Raw genomic sequence first — 17,765 nt, 5'->3', positions numbered from 1 at the left:
TACACTAAAGACCACTGGTTTGCATACTTTTAAAAAATGAAGGGGATGCCTGGGTGGCTCAGTCGGTTAAGCGTCTAACTTCGGCTCAGGTCGTGATCTCACAGTTCGTGGGTTCAAGCCCCATGTCGGGCTCTGTGCTGACAGCTCAGAGCCTGAGGCCTGTTTCAGACTCTGTATCTCCCTCTCTCTCTAACCTTCCCCTGCTCATGCTGTCTCTCTCTCTCAGAAATAAAAAAAAAAAAAAGACAAAAAATGAAGTTTGTGGTCTATGAATATATCTCAAGAAAGCTTAATAAATCTTAGTTATATCTCAATAAATATATGTTAATTACATCTCATTTTTTTAAAGTTAATAAAACGGAAATAAGCAAAGGTAAGCTAATTATTAAGCAAAAGGTAATATTAAACTCATGACTGGGGATGAAATGCAAAGTTTCCAAGACTTGGTCCATGCATTGCTACATAACATGATAGGAACATAGTTATAACTTAGTTTCTTCTTTGATTAAGAAGACTATACTTTGAAGAGTGAGTCAAGAGAAGAAATCTTTTCAGTCAGTATAAAGGATACCAGTAGAGAAAGGACTACAAGAGACTAACATTGGGAACAAAAAGGGTAATACTGTTTGAAGTGTAAGAATGGGCTAGGCAGAATTCCCAAATTAGTCAATATTCCAAAGGAGGGTACAAAGAATGATTAAGTTTAATTAGTAAAAAAGTTACTGCTAATGCTCACACTGTATATATATATCAACTAACTTTGCACTTTGCAGATAGTTAACACTACTCATGTTACTGTAATATATATTGTTTCCAAACTTGGGGAGGGGTGGTGGGACAAGAGCAGTTATTCTAGATAACTTGGGCAAGATAAGATTCGGAGATAAAAACAAAACTAATTAGTAAAACAAAACTGAAGTTTTCACTTGTGAAATACATAAATACTACAGAAAAATGGGGAGTTAAGTGAGAATACTTAGTGAAAAATCTAGTAAGGAGGGAAATTCTTTCATTTGGGAAGGGGAAATGGCATTAGCAAAAATGAAAATGAATATATCTTGTGGGCATTTAGACTCATACTCAACTAACACTGATTTAATTCCTAAAAACCAGGAATTATAGAGGAGGACACACAGTAGGGATTTGACCCAAGTTATCATAATTTGTAGGTATCAGAAACTAGGATTCAAACTCAGGTCATCTTCTGAGTTTTGTGTTCTCCTAATACCCTGGGCTTGGAGGCCAGGGGTGGAGGTATAGTGAGATGGAGCAATGGCAATAAGGAAATTAGAATAGACCTGAAAGTTTGTTTGAGGAAAAATATAGTTAGAAAGACAGAATCAGATTACACAGAGGGTCTTAAAGTTATAGAGAGGAGACATGATGCAGTAGATAACTGTACCCGGTGTGATTCTGGAATGGCAGGGTAAAAGAGGTATTTAAATTATATGATCTATGGTGTGGTATTCAGCATGAAATAAGGAGTAAAGACAGCCAGTAGGAAATGGGTAGAGGAGTGCAGTGACATAGTTGTGAAATGATGAAATTAACAGAGGAGAAAAGACATGATCAATATTTGGGAGGAAAATACCAGATAAAATGTGTTGGCTGGTTAGATATGGGACAAAAGGAGAGAAGTTAACATAAAAATGAACAATCTGAGTCATTCTTTCAAACAGGGTCCTCCTAATATTTATTAAAGATTATTTGAGTAAAAGTTAAAAAAATCAAACCCTAATACACAGGTAACTCCTGTGGAGTTTATTAACAAATCACATCTGTATATATCACACACTCCTTTCCTTTTTATTGTTTTTATCATTTATTTATTTATTCTAATTGTCAAATGTTTATTTTTGAGGAAGAGGAGGAGAAGGAGGAGAAAGAGAGAGGGAGGGAGGGAGATAGAGAGAGAGAATGAATGAATGAATGAATGAATGAATGAGTCTGAAGCAGGTTCCAGGCTCTGGGCTGTCAACACAGAGTCCGATGTGGGACCTGAACCCACAAACTGCGTGATCATGACCTGAGCCGAAGTTGGATGCTTAACTGACTAAGCTAACCAGGTACCCTTCTCCTTTCCTTTTTAAAATTCTGACTTGATGGGGCACCTGAGTGGCTCAGTCGGTTAAGCATCTGACTTCAGCCAGGTCATGATCTCCCTGTCTGTGAGGTCAAGGCCCATGTCGGGCTCTGTGCTGACAGCTCAGGGCCTGGAGCCTGCTTCCAATTCTCTGTCTCCTTCTCTCTCTCCCTCTGCCATGCTCATTCTTTCTCTCTCTCAAAAATAAATAAATATTAAAAATAAAACTCTGACTTGATATCTCAATAAATCATTTATTATTAACCACAATTATTATTTTTAAAAATTAATAACAATTATTAACCGCTCAGTATGTGCAAACTTTTCACCCAAATACCTACATATCTGCATAATCACTGTTTATTATTCTTGATCTGTTGTGCTTGGATTCCTTTTACATACACTTTGCTATGCTTCTGTAGGTGTGTATGGGCAAAGGATATACTATACCCTTTCTCCCTTTCTCTTCTCATTCAGCATCCTGGATCCATTATCACTAAGTCATGGAGAATCTGTCTCCTTAACATCTTGAATGTGTGCTTCTGCTTTACCATTCCCACTCCCACTGCTTCTTTATGAGGAAAGCCCATTCTTTGGATCTCACTTGTATTCTTGCAACTAACTCCTAAAATTAGTGTTACCAACAATCAAAAGATAATATATACACTATATGCAAGGCATAAAATACAACTGAATAGAGAAGACAAAAATAATACAAGCTCTGGTTCCTCTCTTTAAGGAGGCTACAGAATAGTCAGAGAAACTAAACTGTCTTCCTATAAAATAAGTAAAAAATTAAGATAGCATTCCATACAACAATTGTAATCATCCCATACATTAACATGCTGTTTGCATCACGGAGGCAACCAAATCAGAAATTCAAACTATATTACAAATGGCAACTTATTTTTACTAAATTTTAAACCAGGTTTGTAAGAAGCGGCTTTGGCCTGAATTATTTTGATACTAACATGCCCCTTACTTTTTCCTACCTCTCCTCAATTCTTGATTCCCAGTAGCCCAACTTTTAGCTATTCCCACTGACCACACTACTATCAGTATCTATATGCTAGGACACAGATATACTCCCAATATCTAGTTTACTTTGTTCTTTCTAAACAAAATGTAACTGATGCTTCTTTAAGGTCATAGTTAGCTGATGTCTCTAAAGGTACAAATGAGCACTTTTAGTCCCGTTCCATTTTCTCTTCAGCATCAGTCCAAATCGTGCTCCAGGGGATTTTAAAAGATTGACTCAGAGTAGACTGAGCTTGGGTGTCCTCACACAGCTAAGTCCAAAAACTAGTCCTCTATCAGCTGCTGAAGGTCAGCTTAGGCTGCCTGAAGGCTAGGGAGCCCAGCAAGGAACAATGGAAGGGAAATAGCTTTCCCTTCAGTCCTTAATTCACATGCAAGTGAGGTGCCAATCAAGTGCTGACAAGCATGGAGAAACTAAAATCAAAAGTGGGCAGAGATACACTTTCAAAAGGAGCCGTTTTCACACATTTTAAGTGATGGTTGTGAACATATCACTAATAATATGGAGAAGGAAATAAAAGTCGTAAGAAAAATAATAATTTTATATCAGCTAAGATGGTTCAATAAACTAATGAAATATATTGGTTAAAACTGTTTAATGTGTTTTATAAAAGAATATCAACACTCACACTTTGATTAAAGAAAGAAATCTGAATGCAAACTGATTTATCGAGCACTGCAAACACGGAAGGTAAGGTGAGCTGAGACTGGAAACTGGGCATTGACAAGGAAAGCTAACCTATTTCCAAATAAAAGAAAATTTTAAGGTTCCTTGATTTGTCAAACTATCAGCCAGAAAGAAAGACAAGACCAAAGCACTTTGAAATGACCAACAATGTAAGCAATAGAATCACTTCATCAAAGTGGCTACTGAAAGAGATGATAAAAAGCTTAAAACTATGTTGTTTTTTCATGACAGTTTCCAACAAATGAGGTTGAATTTTTAACAACTAATATAAAACAAAAGTAAGCTGCATTCTTTCTAGATGCCCTTCCGAATGAATTTGGTAAATGCATTCTGGTTATGACTACTCACTCTATCATGTATAAAACAGAATTTCTAAAAAAAAAAAAAAAAAAAAAAAGAAGTTTAAGACTTTGTAAATGATGGTTTAATAACTGTAACTCTATATATTGGCGCTATTTTAAATGCAAAGAAAAGAAAACACAGGGCAAGTATGTTACTTTAAAAATTCATTACTAATGCATAAAATAAATAGTTCTTCTCTTTTGTCTTTAATGAGTGAATGCTGGAATCGCTACCAGAACTGTCTTATCAATATCTATTTCTACATGGATCACAAAGATTAGAGAATCAGAGTTTGAGTTGATATCATATGGTGATTATAAATGCAGTGAAAAGGATATTTTTAATATTACCTTTCTTATTATTTTAGTAAACTGTATACTGATTTTTATGGTGTTAAATCTGATCAAGTTCCAAGATTTATTACCATAACATGAGTATTGCTTTTGAAAATAAATTTCTTAATTTATAATGTATTTTTCAGGAGAAATTCAACACTTTAGGATGGGACATAATCAGAAATGTTCTCAGTTTTCAAAAACAACAGTTCGCAAAATGTGAAAGTTCTACAAATATTTTGTGGTCTAAACGTTAAAGTCATTTATTTTCAGGTATCTATTAGCAGCACATTTAATTTTAAACAATTGTACACAGTTTTATTTTAATTTAATGGCAAGATATATCTTAAAATATGAGAATGGTAGAAAACCTCCATGCATTCCCACATGATGTTCCAAACTAGAACTATTCTAAAAAGAAGGGCGGGGGGGTGTAGAAAGAGATAGAGAGAGAGAGAGGAAGGACGTGTGGAGAGCCTTTAAACAGGAGTGAAATTTTATGACAATTCAAAAAAAAGTTAAACTTTACTGAAATCCAAAAGATTTAATGTCTGATGTGTATAAAGTACTACTGAGACAGAATTCTAAAACAATTTTCACAATTCACTGTCTTGTAAAGTTGATAGTAAAATTCTGAATCTTTGTAAAACAATTTTATATACTAATGTTGAAAAACCCCAAGAGAATAAATATTTGTCAACATTTCAAAACACTATGATTTCCCCCCTAAGAATATCAGGGAGAATAGGAAATAATATTATTCAGCTTTCAGCAACAAGCAAAGGTTTAAAAATATTTCAGTGTTTTCTGTTGTTTCTTTAACAATGTTGTCTTTTAAAAGTCTTTTTGAAATTAAGTAGAAACATAATGGCCTTAAATATATTCATCCAGCTTTGTCAAAAATTTCTGTAAAACTCATCAGCGGTGTTTGTTGTTGTTATTTGCTTAGTGGAATGTATTTTATTAGGTCAGAAACCACTTCTGCGGTTGCCACCATGTGTACGCCCCTATTACATCCCCTCATCAAAGTTACTTCACAAAAAGTAGCAAATGTTATTCAGTTGAGATGATCACTATTAATATTTTAAAACCTAAACAAGGTACATTACATTAAATAGACTTCTCAGCCCTGGTGTTGCCTGACAGATAATGTGATGTGCCAGTGGTTATATTATATTCCTCCTCCCATGCATGCACCTCCTGCAGAGATAGCAGACTACAGAAGCTGACCCTCACTGAGACCATCTTGTCTCTCTGACAAAGCTCCTTTTTAACTTCTTACTTACTGGTTACTTCCTGTGATGGAGAAAAACTTTAGCTCAGCTTGTGATAATTTCACAGGCCCTGAGGACCCTGACCCTAATAGCCTCAAGGTCAGAAGTCAAGTCTTGTTCTGAAACATCTGTGTGCTTTATATTAAAGTGGAACAAAAGTGGAGAAATATCCACCAGTGTGTGACAAGAAGGATAGGCAAAATAGGACTGACACACTGGTCATCTGTTACTCTGGCACCTTAAGTTCATTTTGAGAACTGTCCAGTATTCACTTAAATTCTAAATTTGATGTATCGAAGGTTTTATTTTTTTTTTTAAACTGTCTTAGAGTACTAAATGGGAATTTATGTTTTACAGTAATCTGGACTTTGGTTAGTCTTGCAGGCTTCAAATATATTTTAAGGTATTCTACAAGTCAATGAAATTTCGTGTGTTAAGTAATTTAATGGCTTACAAAGAAAACCTAGGGTACATATGTGTACACTATAGGTATAGGCGTGTGTGTGTGTGTGTGTGTGTGTATTAGATCTCTATCTGTAGGGTCTACAGACAACTGTTTGAAAGACAACATCCTCATACTACTATGATAAAGAACTATTGTCAAATATCCATTACATATTAACATAAATAAATATAGCAGAATTAAAAGTACTTGAAAATAATTCCTAAAAAGTGAAATCAATTTAATAAATAAGAGATTTAACTTATTTACTGACCTTAAAAGAGCATAAGCATTTGAAAATTTAGGTCAGTTAAAGTATTCCCAGGTGTCACCACCAGTTTTATATCTAAATCATGTGGATAAGCAATAAGGTGTGGGGAGGTTGAAAAGGCCATGAAAATATATTTAATTTCCACAACAAAGAGAAAAGCATACCAAAATTTAGAAACATAAAAGTTAGACAGCCAATGCTGTGCCTGCTTTTGATGTCCACGTTAGGCTATTTGGATTTAAAATGATCACATGCACTGTTACCAAATGAATCACTTTATTACAGGAGCACTGGTACCTCCTGTAACATGAGGTTTATGGACATGGAGGCACAAATTCTTCATTAGTACATTTTTGGTATTAAATATATCCCTTTAACTATTCACATTGGCATTAGGTGTGGTACTTATAACACTGCCAACGATAAAAAAAATTTAAATCTTGATAATTTTTCCTATAAGGTATCAAAACTCCAACAGATTACTTTAAAATGTAAAGATTTTTGTGGCCAGACCATAAATTTCAGTTAGCAGATTAATGTAATGTTTCTGGTGGTTTTAATACTAACTATATGAATTCTTACCAAGTATCAAGTACTAAGTTGTTAGAGATAAAAGTTAAACAAAATATTCTCAAATATTCAATGTCTCTTTACATTTTAAACAGTTTACACATAACATAATCCTCAATCATGTACACATAAAACAGGAAACAGAAGTGTCACAAAACGTAGGAAAATGGTCTTTAATATAGAAATTAAGAAGTTACATGTAAATAAGGAATAGGCAAAAAGCCTTTTGGTTAGCACTGAAAAGCTCTGCCATAATAAAATAAATAAGTATATGTTTTTTAAACATTATAAAATTACTCAAAGTACTTTGTTTTCATCCTCTATAAAGTAATTCAAAGTAATGATATCAATTAGAAGTGACCTCGGGGGATAAGCCTGTGAAGACTGGGAATTAAAAACAGAGTTAAATGTGCACTTACCAGTTCAACAAAAGCAAGTCCTCCATAGCTGTGAGCAACAAAAAACACATTCTCAGCTGCAGATTGGGCTATGAAATGGTCCCACACATAGACTGCATGTTCTTCAGGAGAACCATTTTCCTATAAAGAAAACAAATGTCCTATATTATGCACTGTATCTATTATCATAGTAATCAAAAATTAAATTATATTCTTGCCTACACAGACCAAGAAATAATATGGTTATAGCTCACTGAAAATAATTATCAATACAAAAGAAATAGCACTGAAAATTCATATTATAGGATAAAGTATTAAAATACTAGTAATTACTGCTAAGCTTAATTGCTACCATAATCTTCAGAAACAAAATATTTAAAACAACCATATTTTGAGGGGAAATTACATTCTGGATATATCTGAGATATTAAATTATACTTATATATACTTTAGAATTACATAGCAGAAAGTTACAGTATTCTTACGGTAGAAGAGTGTTAACATTAAAAAAATTCAGTTACGTTTCTACAATTACATGTGAAAATATTTCTGCTATACATAAATCCGATTTTTTAATTTATAAAATTTTAAGTATCTCTACAAGCTAAAATAAGCAGAAAATTACTAACAAGTATCCTCTATTTAAATTATTTAAAAATACTCTTTTTAACAAAAATGCTTTCCATACATATTTTATTTCTAGAACTGGGAGAAATCTAAACATAAAAACCCAGAGACTTCTATATTTCTCCTAACTTGCTAAACCCTAGTATATGCATATTGCTTTAATTTCAAAAGTTCTATAATAATTTCATTTTGTTGTATTTATTTTGTTAGTTGATACAGGTTGCGATTAAAGCTTAACCTGGATAATGCGAAAAAAGAAAAAAAAACCCAAAGAGCTAAATAATACTGATCCAAATACAAACTGATAAAAACTAAAGCAAATCATGAAAGTGTTTTGTACAAATAACTGTTCGAAGCTTTAACTCCAAAGACTAATTCCCTAAAACTGTCCTGATACTAGGCAATGAACGCAATTTATTCACATTTTCCAGCTTAGAAATTTTATACTATCATATTAAGGTCCACAATATGACTTTCCTTGGCATCTAGAAGCTATTGTTCCCTGGTGTCTGTCTGTGACCTAAATTTCTCTTCAAAGCTCCAAACCCATATATCCAAGTGCTTGATGGTCTTTTCCTTTTGGATGTGCTACAGATACTTCAAATTCAACCAATTCAACACTGCACTAGACATTCCCTCTACAAACCTGTGTCATTGTCTTTGCTCCCCACCTCCAGACAAAATCTGAGCATCTTTTCTCTCTCGCTCAAACTCTACACATAAAAATCATTAAAATCTCACTGATTTTTGTCTCCAGCTGTATCTGAAATGCATCCACTCCTCTCGTTTCTCATTTCCTCTGGCTTAGCTCAAACCACCATCATTTCACAAGTGGATGACTGCAATGGCCCCCAGTCCATATTTACTGTTTTTAGGATTGCCTATTTAAATGCTCTAATTTAAAAGTAAGAATAACCTTTTAAAAACGCAAATATGAACATGTTGCCATGTTACTTACTCTGCTTACAGATCCTTCAAAACTGATTCATTGCCCTCAGGATCAAATAAATTCAAACTCTGTTAGACATTTAAGACCTCTCATAATCTGCTTCTGCCTTCAACTGCATCTCTTACTACCGCTCTGCAATATAAGGTGACCAAAAGACATCCTTTCCCCCCAGTGAGAGACCATAAAGAATACTGTCTGTGTTTCAATTTCAGGGAACAGTTTCCTAACTGTGCCAAACTTTGTTTTCTTTAGGCTATATCCTTTGTTTGGAAAGTAACTCCTGTGCTCCACTGTCACTTCACCCACCATCTTCACCTGCATAATTTCTGTTTTTCAAAATAAAACAAGACATTACCTTCTTTCAAAAGTCTTCCTGATCACCCCCAAGACTAGGTAATGTCCTACAACAGTATCTTGTGCATGCTGCCATTATTGCACTGAATAATTTGTACTGTAATTGCTTGTTAGATTATCAAAGTCTTGAAGCCAAGAGCTATGTCTTGTTCATTGAATCTTAGTGTAAGAAATAAATAATGAAAACACAACACAGTGTTTCAGGATGACTGCTTATTACCTTTAGTCATATACTAAAATACAAATATGCTTTCAAAGTTATCTACTGGTAATATGCACATGAAATTACCCACTTTTAATGTATGTAATAAAATAAATAAAATAATAATAATTGGAAAGAAATATATGTAGGGCATTTTTAGCTTTATAATTTAGCTTTCACTAGTTTAAAAAGTAGAAAATGGTTATCATAAAAATCAGCACAGTCGTTAACTCTAAAGAAAAGAGACAGTTGTTAACAGGAAATAGACTTCTAGTGGCTGGCAGTGTTTCATTTCTTGACTGGAGTGGTAACTACACAGGTGTATTCTTTATAGTTATAGTTAAACTGACTAATACAAACTTAGCACTTTTTTGTACATGTATGTAGAGTGACCACAGAATTTACTATACAAATCTCTGAAAATGAAGAAAGGTATCATTAGGTATTGAATGAGAGAACAGGTCTAAATTGGTACTGCCCAGAGAGAACACACCCACCTGGACACCCTAATTATTTATATCTTACAATGAAAGAAATACAAAAATAAAACAGGAAGAAAGATAACAGAGGTTCTACTTCTGACAGTTGGCAGAACCAACAATCTTACATACCTTTTATGTGGGGAGAATAAAAACAGAGGAGATGAACTCTGTCCCTTTAGGTTTCATGCTGGAAATGGAGGTGTAAGGATGATAAGAAGTAAGCCATGACTCTGGCCTGTAATGTGTTTGCAATTTCATAAGGATGTTAACACATACAGATAAAAGAGGCAGTAGCATGTGAGGAGTATTATTTTCTCTATTCTTGGCTGAGTGTCTTGACATCTAGTCCTATGGTCCATTATAAATCCATATGATGTGATCTCAGCGAGGTCTTCCATGCTTTCTTCCTACAGTCACCAACTCTTCCTTTACACGGTTGAGATCCTATCTGTCCCATCCCTTCCATTCCCACCTGTTTGGGTCCTCTTACAAGATTCCCAACTATTCTTATTTCTTCTAGTTTTTCCCTTTACTGTGTTGCCAGATCAATCTTCCTGAAGCCTGGCCCTGATCAACCATTCTCCAGCCCGAAAATGTCATTTACTAGAATAGTTCCGACTGCCTACAAAATACCTGGAACTCTTAGCCAACATCTTCTCTAAACTGATCTTTCAAGCCTTCCGTCTCATTATTTCCAGGGACTTTGTATTCATGCTCCAGGAAAATTTGGACTATACTTTAATACAGAAGCTATCAACTTACAGTGGTTAGTCTTAATGCTTTTTTGATGGTGTGAAAAGCAATACACCTTCAGTAAAAACTGCACTGTGAATTTTGACCTTTTCCTAGGCTAGTGATACTCTGTACAATATGGAACTGGGTAGTGGCAGTGCGCCAAGATCTGCCAGGGACATGATCATAAGTGTCAGCAACTAATAAACTCACAACCATTCTATACTCACACAACCATTCTGTTTTTCATTTTCAGTACAGTATTCAATAAATTACATGAGGTATCCAACATTTTATTATAAAATAGACTTTGTGTTAGATGATTTTGCCTAGCTGTAGGCAAATGTGAGTGTTCTGAGCATGTTTAAAGTAGGCAAGGCTAAGATGTTCAGTAGTTTAGGTGCATTAAATGCATTTCTGATTTACAACATCTTCAACTTACAACAGGGTTTATCGAGATGGAACTCCACTGTATGTCAAGGAAGAGTTGTGGTCTGAAAACCCTGGGCAAAACTCTATCATGAAATTTGGTCTGGGATCTCATGAAGCAGCTCATATTAGGCAAAACTTAAAAGGCACAGAACACGTCCAAAGTAGCAGTTCAATTCATATATGAGGTAATAAAGACTATAATACTACTCAGGGTGATAGAATAAATAGAAAGGAAGGGATGGAATGAGTCATTATAAAGGAAGAATTGGCAAAACTTTGTGACTCATAGGATATGAGGGAAACTGCCAACCAGGTCCCAAATGACACATCTATGAATAAAGGAGAGCTAAGGAGCTAAGAACCAACAGTTCTTTCCATCATTCACAAATAAGACTACAGTTTTCAGAGATTAGTATCATATCTGGGTCTTTCCCTCCATGCTTATGGAGACAATAACTGTTAACAGTGTCCTGTCAGCAGTAGGGAAAAGAAACCTCAAGATCCACGTGCCCCAAGTATTTAAATATTTTTAGCTTGAGTGTAAGGTTATCAAATGACTCCCCAGCTTTAGATTTTAAAACCAAATGTTCTAAGAGGTGAGACCCAATTGAAAAAAAAAATGTCTACTATACCCAGTTAAGGGGGCCATCTATACTCACAACTAAGCAATTACACAAGACTATTCTGGGACACGCTGGACATCTACTGATCCAAAAAAGATATAGGGTAGGAGTCACAGTTTGCCAGCAGGGTAGCACCAGCCATTTCTTTTAAGTGGGAGCTTCGCAGAAGCTCCTGTAGAAGATCAGATGGCCTTCCAGTAGTTACTGTCTTTGGACCATGGAATACTAGTTCGGGAGTGAGGGAATCAGACTCACTTTGGGCAGATGCAAGAGTTATCCCTGCCCTGAAAGTCTTATACCACACAGAAGCTAATACCACTTGCAACAACTCAATAGGTATTGCTTTCAGGATCCCTGTCTGCAAGGGACATGTCCAATTACAGAAGCTATACCTTCAGGGAAGATCAAAGATTTGATATTTATAATTCCTTTTAATCCAGAAAAAGTTTACCAATCAGGGGTCATTTTCTACTGTAGGCAATGTGTGCTAGCAACTGGTCACTTACAGTGGATGCTATTATGGTATGCTTCCCAGAATCTCCTCTCTGAGGCAACTTTTACCCAATGATTGACCAAAATGACATGGATCTATTGAGGCTCTATCTCTTGCCTCAAGGCAAGACACCTCGGAAAAGTCATACCAGATCCAGAGATCACCAGTGGAGTTAAATGAGGTCTTTGTTGTGATTGTACTGTGATTCAACTTCTTCAGCCAAATTCTATTTTTCAAACTCCCCTATGGGGGTTGATTCCAAGAGAACTTCCCAATAAACTTACTGCATGCATCTTCAGAATCTGTTTCCTGGGAAACCCAACTTCAGATAACACCTTATCAAGCTTTCAAGGATATAGAACTAGAAATTTAACTGAAGATCAGATTCTCATGTAGAAGGGGAAAAGATTTTGCTAATCTTTGACCCACAGCATCTTACAAGAAATATATGGAAAATACACATTTTTACACGATTATCCTGCCTATGTTTAAAACTACCACAAAATATTATTGGTCCAACTTTACCTGCCACTTGTACTATTAGCCATTGTAGATTAAACTGAATCCTATATTATTTCATCAGTTCTCTATCCTGCTATTTCTTTAATCTGCCATTGTCACTTCTCCTTCCTTCTAGAGTATTAGCAATTTGATTCTCTTTTGGATACAAACTATAATACAAAACATGCTATCGGTGTTAAAAAATAACAATATTGTTGACAAAATGTTATGAAGACTGTTTCAAAACTAAGGCAAAGGAGTACTTAAACTCCATTTCAGGAATCTGCAGAGTGGCAAAATATTGATGTTTAAAGATGTTCATCACTGTGTCATTTATAAAAGCAAAAATTTGGATAAAGCTTAAATGTCCAATAATGCAGAAAAAACATTTAAATAAGTTATAGTTTATCTAAGGAAATATTATACAGCTATTCAATGAATTTATAAAGTAATACATGCATTTTACTTAGTATGTGACATAATTTTCACTAGATAAAAAGGCTTGAAAAAGAACAGAAGAAATAAGAAATATGAAAAGCAGCTGAGCTACTTATGGATGGCAGAATTATTAGTATTTTTCTATATTTAGCTTCTTTATATTTTTCCAAACTTTCGAAAATTCTTACAAAGTATATTATTCTTTTGTGATAAAACAAGTGAATAGCAAAGAAATTTAGAAATTCTACTGAATGTCTACTGTTGGCTTCTTAGGGGGAATCAGCATCCGAGCAGGCGTTTTACACATTCGTATCTAAAAATTCTAATATCTGGTCTGAAACCACTGCACATTCACAAGAAGTAAACTACAAGAGTTATTTCAAATAGGTTTAAGAGTAAGAAATGATAGCTGAAGTTTGAGAGTAATTAAAGAAATGAAAAAAAAAACCCACAAAAAATTACAAGAGCATGTACAATGCAATTCTGGAACTATTGTAACTGGGCAAAATGGGAGCAGTACTGCATATAAAGCACAGTAACAGATAGGAACAACAGTGATCCTAAATCCTTAAAAGAAAGTTAATGATGTTATGTGAATTCCATTTTTCAAAAGACTAGTAACATGTGATTAAGAAATAGTTTTATTCAAAATATTATTTTATCAACATATGGTATTGGGAGAACTGGAAAGCCACATGCAAAAGAATGAAACTGGACCACTTTCTTACACCATACACAAAAATAAATTCAAAATGGATGAGAGACTTAAATGTGAGATGGGAAATCATCAAAATCCTAGAGAGGAACAGAGGAAGCAACCTCTATGACATTGGCTGTAGCAACTTCTTACTAGATAATGTCTCCAGAGGCAAGGGAAACAAAAGCAAACATGAACTACTAGAACTTCATCAAGATAAAAAGCTTCTGCACAGTGAAAGAAACAACAAAACTAAAAGGCAATCTACAGAATGAGAGAACATACTTGCAAATGACGTACCGGATAAAGGGATTAGTATCCCAAATCTATAAAGAATGTATCAAACCCAACACCCAAAAAACAAATAATCCAGTTAAAAAATGGGCAGAAGACATAAATAGATATTTTTCAGTGAAGAAATCCAGATAGCTAACAGACACATGAAAAGATGCTTAACATCACTCATCATCAGGTAAACACAAATCAAAACCATGATGAGATACCACCTCACATCTGTCAGAATAGCTAAGATTAACAACACAGGAATGACAGATGTTGGCGAGGATGCAGACAAAGGGGAACCCTCTTCCACAGTTGGTGGGAATAAAAACTGGTGCAGCCACTCTGGACAACAGTATGGAGATTCCTCAAAAAGGTAAAAATAGGACTATCCTACAACCGAGCAAATGCATTATTAGGTACTTATCCAAAGGATACAAAAATACTGATTCCTAGGGACATAGCCTCTCCAATGTTTATAGCAGCATTATTAACAACAGCCCAAGTATGGAAAGAGCCTAAATGTCCACTGACGGATGAATGGATAAATAAGATGTGGTTTATATATATACAATGGAGTATTACTCAACCTTCAAAAAGAATGAAATCTTGCCTTTTGCAATGACATAGACATAGATGGAGCGACAGAGTATTATGCTAAGTGAAGTAAGTCAGAGAAAGACAAATACCATGTGATTTCATTCATATGTGGCATTTAAGAAATAAAACAGATGAACATGGTGGAGGGAAAAGGCAAATCAGGAAACATACTCTTAACTAGAGAGAACAAAGTGAGGGTTACTGGAGGGGATGGGATAAATGGTTAATGGGTATTAAGGAGGGTACCTGAGATGAGTTCTGCATGTTATATGTAACTGATGAGTCACTAAGTTCTATACTGAAACTATAAGTTGCCTTTCATATGTAAGATCTCAAGACTTTCACAAAATTACGGCTTTTTACTATTCACTTTTCAAGGAGCCAGATCCCAACCTTTTTAAGATATAACAATTTCTGCCAAATATTTGTTGCCTCCTACAACAGTTAAGCACAATAATGGTAGTACAGGAAATAATAAACTGAGTGGTTTTTAATATATACTTCTGATATGTTACATTACTAAAATCCCAACTTTATAAATGTGTTGATGCTGTTTTAAGGTAAATTTGTGTCATTTCCAATGTGCAGTCCACATTGTGTCCACAACTATTACCTATTTACAAACCATAATGTGGAGAGTGTATATTACCAATAATATACTTTGGAACTAACAGATTTCAATAGAAAAAGACTTTCTTAATATGCTTCAATTACAGAAATGCAAACATACTAAATCTGCTCTATAGGTTCCTCCATCATATCAGAGTTCATTTTGTATTGAGTAACTTCAAGCTAGATAATTTAACAAGATGCAAACATACAAAGCACATGAAAAGAAGTAAATCTATTAATTAGAGTCGGCTGGTGGCGGAATGCACGGGATATTTACACTGCAGAATTGGGCTGCACTCAGAGTACAGGTTGAATTTCCTGATGTACTCTTGCCATCCTTAATTGTTAAATGCCTTACAGAAGTGGTGCCACAACCAAAGCCTTATCACGTATGCCAGATTCTACTACCGAGGTAGTGCAAAGTCTGCATTTATGATGGACTACCTGAGCTGATAACACATGGAATTATCTAAACAACATTTGCATATTTGTGTAATTATTTTCTAAGGTTAATTAGCTCCTGTAAAGCATTTCACCCTTTGAGACTGCTTACAGTGACAGGCTCACATATTTTCTGAACCACTGCCAAATTTGACAGATTTTTCTTCAGCTAACCTGTTGCTACAAAATGATAAAATGAATGCTCCTATAATATATACTTTAAACTTATAACTAATTTTAAGAAAAGTAAAATGAAAACTCAAAAATTGAAGGTTTTTTAAATGTTCAATTTTAAAATCAAAATGTTAAGATTGTTTTATTTTACTTTATGTAAATCTTTTTGTGTTTATATTGGTAAGCATAACAACTAAGAAAATTATATATATTAAAATCTAGCATTTTTGACTTTAAACTAGCATACACCTATGTCACCACTTTCAGTTGAGCCACATATGTCACACATACATACACTCCGGCCCCTTCCCCAGCTGTCCTTAGCGCTATCACTGATTTGCTATTTACATGGAAGACATCAACTGGAGAAAGAACACTAATATAAAATCTATACCTTCTATACATTTGTTATGGAAAAATTACAAATCAAATTTCTTTCTTTTAAGAAGCTAAGACTTTTCATTAGGTACAATGTATCTATGTGAAATCAAAATAGAGGCAGATAACCCAAGTCAAATGGATTTTTGAGCATGCAAAAATGTACATTACCATCTTGCACCCAACCCAGCAACAGGTATAAAATGAAAGAAAATTAATATTTTTAGGAATTGGCCAGTTCATTACCTTTCTAAAAGAAATGAAACACAAATACCATATGACCCTAACCTAGAAAGACACACACAAGGCACTTATATGCTTTAGCTTTAAACTTTTAGATGATTCTGTTAAGAAGTGTGTACATGAACAAATTATAAATTGTATATTAGTATGGAACAAACATAAAAACAGTTATGTGTAAAATATATTTTATTTCACATGAGATATATTTTAATTTTAATCCATTTAAATAGTTTGGATTAAAAATTTATCTTCATTTTGGCATATTTTAAATGTGTGATCTTTAAGAACATATGGTTTTTTTAAGGGCACCTGGGTGTCTCCGTCGGTTAAGCGTCGACTTCGGCTCAGGTCATGATCTCACGGTTCGTGGGTTCGAGCCCTGCATAGGCTCTGTGCTGACGGCTAGCTCAGAGCCTGAAGCCTGCTTCAGACTCTGTATCTCCCTCTCTCTCTGACCTTCCCCTGCTCATGCTGTCTCTCTCTCAGAAATAAATTTTTTTAAAAAGTATGTTTTTGTGTTTACCACTGATTAAAGGACTAGGGGTATATATATGTATATATATATATACACACATATATGGATAAAAACTAATAGTACAGCATATATACAATAAAACCACATTCAAAGTGAAGCATCCTTGTTTTGTTTTTAAATATTAAGTTGATCCATATGAAGTTACCAATATTAGACATTTTTGACCATAAAAGTGGAAATTTCATACCATTCAATCTTACATATAATGAAAATGGACAAAAGAATCTATGAGTTAGAGATGTCTTGAAGCTATCAACTTTTGACTATGTTTTAGGTGTCAAGATATTATTGACAGCTATCAATCTTAAAGACAGATTCAAGGCTACATTACTTGTCAATATGGCTACATTAATAAATTATAAATGGCTAGGAACACAATGAACATAACTGACAAAAGGATCAGTATTCAGAAGTGTATCAAAGATATTTGAATTTCACATATCTCAAGCTTAGCATGTCCAAAAGCAAAATCTGAATTGGTTTCCTGATCCTATTATCTGTTTTCCTCCAGTCTTTCTCATCTTGCTAAGTG

The 17,765-nt window shown here is 34.4% G+C and overlaps 1 protein-coding gene across 11 annotated transcripts in view; it reads right to left on the bottom strand.

Annotated features, from left to right (window-relative positions):
* Positions 1–17,765, bottom strand: part of ARB2A (ARB2 cotranscriptional regulator A) — a 413,025-nt gene that overhangs the window by 172,365 nt on the left and 222,895 nt on the right. For all 11 annotated transcript variants that reach the window (XM_077755324.1, XM_077755321.1, XM_077755314.1 and 8 more), the window contains one exon: positions 7,463–7,582. In XM_077755324.1, coding sequence (XP_077611450.1) covers positions 7,463–7,582 — 120 coding nt within the window. The remainder of the gene's footprint in view (positions 1–7,462; positions 7,583–17,765) is intronic.

This window comes from Crocuta crocuta, unplaced genomic scaffold, assembly GCF_008692635.1.
Source record: "Crocuta crocuta isolate KB4526 unplaced genomic scaffold, BGI_CrCroc_1.0 scaffold42, whole genome shotgun sequence".
Lineage (NCBI taxonomy): Eukaryota > Metazoa > Chordata > Mammalia > Carnivora > Hyaenidae > Crocuta > Crocuta crocuta.
Note: the sequence above shows the minus strand (reverse complement) of the source record. Positions and strands in the feature narration are given on the sequence as shown.